This window comes from Triticum urartu, chromosome 1, assembly GCF_003073215.2.
Source record: "Triticum urartu cultivar G1812 chromosome 1, Tu2.1, whole genome shotgun sequence".
In the NCBI taxonomy this organism is placed as follows: Eukaryota; Viridiplantae; Streptophyta; class Magnoliopsida; order Poales; family Poaceae; genus Triticum; species Triticum urartu.
The window spans coordinates 533,349,913-533,354,731 of NC_053022.1; the positions used below are offsets into that span (position 1 = coordinate 533,349,913).

A 4,819-nucleotide genomic window follows, 5' to 3' on the forward strand; every position below is an offset into this window, starting at 1 on the left:
ATATTTTTTTTAAAAAAATGAAACACATCTTGAAACACCTGAACATTTTTTAAATCACAATCCTGTTTTAGAAAATGCATTTTAAAAAAGGAGAACTCTTTTTTGAAAACGTGATTTTTTTTGTAAAACCTCAAAAAATGTTGAAATCAGTATTATTTTTGTTCTAATAAAAGCAAACATCTTTGAAAATGTGAAGGAAAAAAATTGTCTTGTGATTGTTTTTGAACATTTTACATCAAATTTGAACAAATTTTGAATATTTCAGACGCTCTTAAAAATATCAAAAAAACATTCAGAGAAAATAACAGAAAAAGAAAAACCAGTAAACCAGTAAAAGAAAAACATAAACAGAAAAAAGGAAGTGAAAAAAATAAAGGAAAAGATAAACTCCAAACGTACAGAAAAGAAAATGAAAGAAAACAGCTGGAGAAAAAAAAACAGGAAAAAAGTTTGTCAACCAGCATCGCCGCGGCTGATGGAATAGCATGACATCATTTTACGTTGGCTAATTTTTTCGAAAAGGGTCGTTTCTGGCACAAGGCATGCCCCGGACACAGCACGCGCTCGTGGCAGTTGCTCGTAGACATGTAAAATCTACTAGCAGCAAGAGGCCGACGAGCTAGCTAGTTGTGCATGGCAACTAGGAATCTACTAGCTGATCTGCTGGATATATGAAATCTCGTGGATTAATCACCCCACCCAAAAGAAATTAATGGTAAGGATATCTCAGCGAACGCATGTCGATTTACTAGTACAATAACTACACGATCATCTCTCCCTATATATCGAGGAGCTGGGGCAGCCATCATCGCCGGCCTCACCTAGACACCTACGAGCTAGCAAATCTAACTCGCTCGTGATATTACAGTCCTTCCATCTAGTCTAGACTAGAAGAAACATGAGGGCGTACGTGAATGTGACGATCACCGTCATCTTGCTCATCGGGTACCTGGCGGTGATCGGCGAGTGTAAGCAAGCGCCGAAGCCTTGCTCCTCCTTGGATCATTATTTTTCTGCTCGCTCTCTAATTAACTTGCGGCGTTGCACGCAGTGGGTCGTGTCGAGGCCGGGAGAAGCTACGGAGATGGGTGGCGGGCTGACGGCGGCGAGAGCAAGATATCGCTGAAGATCTGCGTGCATCGGGACTGCCACACCAAGGGTGAACCTATCGCGACCGAATGTTTCTGCTGCATGAACTTGCCGGAGGCTCCGTGTTATCTTCGGCGGGACGAATGTCAGGCCAATTGCCCCAACCTGCCACCCTCACTGCCCGCCTCCGCCGGCGGCGACGGAACCACCTACACGCATGAACAGATGGATGGCAACTGATGATGCAGTAAGGTGGAGTAATTCTCCATACGTCCGTCAGACATAACGGATTTCACCCTTAAATAGCTGCATGTATCTGGATTTATGGGGTGATTTTGTTTGCGGGGAAAATTTTATGAGGTGATTTTGATATTTTATTTTTCTATCTTCTCTAACAGAAAATAAGTATGTGAGTAATGTGACGTTGTTGTATGTGCCATCTTTTCCGGAACACGCATGAAACTTGCGTGTCTTTGAATTAAGATTGGAGAGAAGTTTTTACATAGTTACGTAACAAGATTTGGAGTGACACATATAGATCTCATGTGTCACGCCCCCTCCCCTCGAAAGATCACAAGAGACTACTCTCCTGCATGTCCGCCATTCCATGCCCGCCTCCAAAGGAGCAGCTCCTCCCTTGCTCTCCTCGCAAAGCTTCCGAGGGTGTAGAAATTTTGTCGAACACCCTAATGTTGCTCTCAAGCCAAATGAAGCGTAGACCGACGGCCACTAGGGAGGATGATATCTCCAGGTGCATAGACCGCTGCGCGGCCGCCATGACACTTGTCCACCAATCCACAGTGTGAATTTGTTGTATGGGCGTGAAGCGGTGTAGCTCATAGGGCACCAGAAGGAATTACCATACTTGGCGAGAGAAGGAACACCCAAGCATCATATGTTGTGGATCCTCGTTTACTTGTTTTTTAGCAACAAAACGCTAGGCATTATTCATTGATAACAATGTTTACAGGAAAAGCAATGGACTGGGAGTGCGCCCAACCATAGATGCCGCCCTTGGGGAGGAGTAACACCGGTCCTAGCTAGTCTATGAGTTTGAAAATTGGAATCTTAAGGATCAAAAATGAAATTACAAAAATTTAAAACTTAACAGTTTCTAAAATCTATTTAACGATGGTACCAATACACCAATAGTCGGAAAGCACGCCATGTTCAAAACCATGACCATGATCGCGTGATGAATGTAAATAGAAGTTTTCAACATTTTGCCCAAAAGAAGCTTGGTGATGGGGATAAACACTTTTTTTGGAGGATGTTTGGATTGATATGAGACTTCTGTAGCTGCTAATCATCATATTGGATTATGTATGTTTTACCAAGCAGGTTATTGTTGCTTTTTGTTAAGCCTGAAGGGAAGGATTCCTTGCATTTTCGAAGAACATTTGTGAGTGTTTTAAGAATTGAAATATTTGGTGGATGGCATTGCTCTATCTGACAATCTTGACAGAGTGCCTTGGAAAATTGGCAGGAAGCAAACGTTTACTGTCTGAGATTTATATATGCAACTTAAGGCTTCTGCCTTGGTTAACCACGGAGGGATCTGGAAAGTTGAAATGCCTCTAAAGATCAATAACTTTCTATGGCTAATGATAAAAAATGGACGCCGCTAACTGCCACACGTGTGGCAGGAAGGGAGACGCACCACACGTCTTTAATGCAAACAGATTGCCACGTCATCGCATGCATGCATGTAGGAATCTTTTTGGATTTTCAGTTTTTAAAATGTTTTATCTATTAAACGAAAAATCCGATTGAAGATCCGTTTTCACCATTAAATTCCTCGCGATGAGATCTTCGAAACTAGATCCCATGTTGATATGTTTTGATGAATTTTTTTTTGGATTAAAAGTTGCCATGTCTATTGCATATGAATTGCCATGATGTTTACACTGAAGTTGCCATGATATGTTTCAGCTATTTTCTTCTACATTTAAAAGTAAATTTTGACATTTATAAAACGGGGAATTAAGAAACTAGACTTGCCATGAACCATAAACTAAAATTGTCATGATACATGCACGTAAAATTGCCATGGTTCATACAAAAATAATTTTCATGGTCAAAGTACTGGAGTTGGCATCATCAAAATACTAAAATTGCCATGATCTACAAACTAAAATTGCCACATGGCAACTTTAGTTTAAGCCCTATGGCAACTGCAGTGTAAACATCATGGCAACTTCTGGGCAAAAAAAATCATCGAAACATATCAACATGGGGTCTAGTTTTTAAAGATCTCATCGAGACGGATTTAATGGTGAAAACGGATTTTTAGTTCGCTTTTTTATTTAGGAGATACAACATTTTTAAGCCGAAAACCAAAAAAATTTCTGCTAATGTCATCTATTCATACGTGGCAAAATGAATGGTGATGGAGGCGTGTGGGCGATGTTCAAACGCCCATACGTATGGGCGTTAACATTTTCATAAAAAAATAGTTCCTAACAGAAGACAATTTTCTTCAGAGAGGATGCACGAGGAATAGTCAATGTTACTTTTGTGGCCATGGTGAAACTATTAAGCATATTTTCTTTTATTATTATTTGGCAAAGTTTCCCCGAGGGTTGTCCTCGGCGCTTTTGGTTTAGTCAGGCCCCATGAGGACGTTGATGGCTTGGGTGGGGCCCTGGCTAAATCTCTTCCCGACGGATCATAGGAAGATGGTCCTGGTTGGCGGGACATTACTATGTTGGGCAATATGGAAATCCAAGAATTTTGCTTGTTTTGATAAGAAAATGCATGACGATCCCACTGCAGCTGTTTTCGTTTCTGCCATTATCTCGCCAGACTGCAGACAAGCCAAAATTAACCTAAAATGGATGAAGCAGTCACGAAGATCAAGAGGATGATGTTGAAGATCTTCAACAGAGCGCACGGATGGACGCCTATAGTACCTAGGATCGAAATGATGTGATCAGTTTGATAGCCTTTGTTGCACCGCCTCTCTTCGTATGGGTCTAACTATAATTAGCTTCCGTGACTCTGAAGTGTGTGGTCTTGCTGTGTTTGAAGTTTGGCTTTGAAATGTCATATTCTTGTCTCTGATCCTTACTTGGAGTCTGGGGCCCTGCGTGGTTACCTGGAGATCACCTTACAGTTATTAGGTTCGTTGCCAGTCGGGGTGAACCAATCGGGCTTTTAATACCTGCATGTATCTAAATTTATAGGGTGATTTTTTGACATGGAAAATTTATGAGAAGACTAGCACATATGCCCGTGCATTACAACGGGAGAAAAAATTGTGCGCGTTTAAATTTAGTGAGAATTACACATGCAAGCAAAACCCTGTGTGCACATTGAGAAGGAACATTTAGGTTATGGATTTCGCCGCGTGTGAAGTAATCAATTATCTATTTTTTAATTCATTCATCAAGGGGGTTTAAGGGTTTTGTTAGGTCATCACACGCTAAAAAAGGCCCATAAATTATTCAATCTATTTTTCCATGCATCTAGCTCACATGATAGGGTCTTCTCTTCTCTTTTTCTGGGTAGCAATCCTCAAGGAATTCTCAGTAGCAATCCATCCATCTAGCTCATGTACTGGACTTAAATCCTTTTTTCCAGAAATTCAAGGTCCTTTTGCAGCTAGCGCACGTACCAAGCCATTCATGCTTCGTCCAGTTTACTACATGTAGATTCGTGCACATATATAAATTGGTACGACTGCATATAAAGAAGCAATGTGAGACTATTTAAAATATTTTTGCTTTAT

General features: G+C 40.8%; 1 protein-coding gene across 1 annotated transcript; it reads left to right on the plus strand.

The window, feature by feature from the left end:
- The first annotated feature begins 822 nt into the window (after positions 1 to 822).
- Positions 823 to 1,498, plus strand: LOC125537790. Its single transcript, XM_048701103.1, has 2 exons — positions 823 to 968; positions 1,052 to 1,498. The coding sequence occupies exons 1-2, from the start codon at positions 899 to 901 to the stop codon at positions 1,327 to 1,329; spliced, it is 348 nt and encodes a 115-aa protein (XP_048557060.1). The 5' UTR covers positions 823 to 898; the 3' UTR covers positions 1,330 to 1,498.
- The last annotated feature ends 3,321 nt before the right edge of the window (positions 1,499 to 4,819 follow it).

What these genes read in the sequence shown, in the direction of transcription:
- LOC125537790 (XM_048701103.1), top strand. Translation starts at nt 899, where the DNA reads ATGAGGGCGTACGTGAATGTGACGATCACCGTCATCTTGCTCATCGGG. An exon ending in CCTGGCGGTGATCGGCGAGT is followed by an intron (nt 969 to 1,051) that starts GTAAGCAAGCGC and finishes CGTTGCACGCAG; the next exon opens with TGGGTCGTGTCGAGGCCGGG.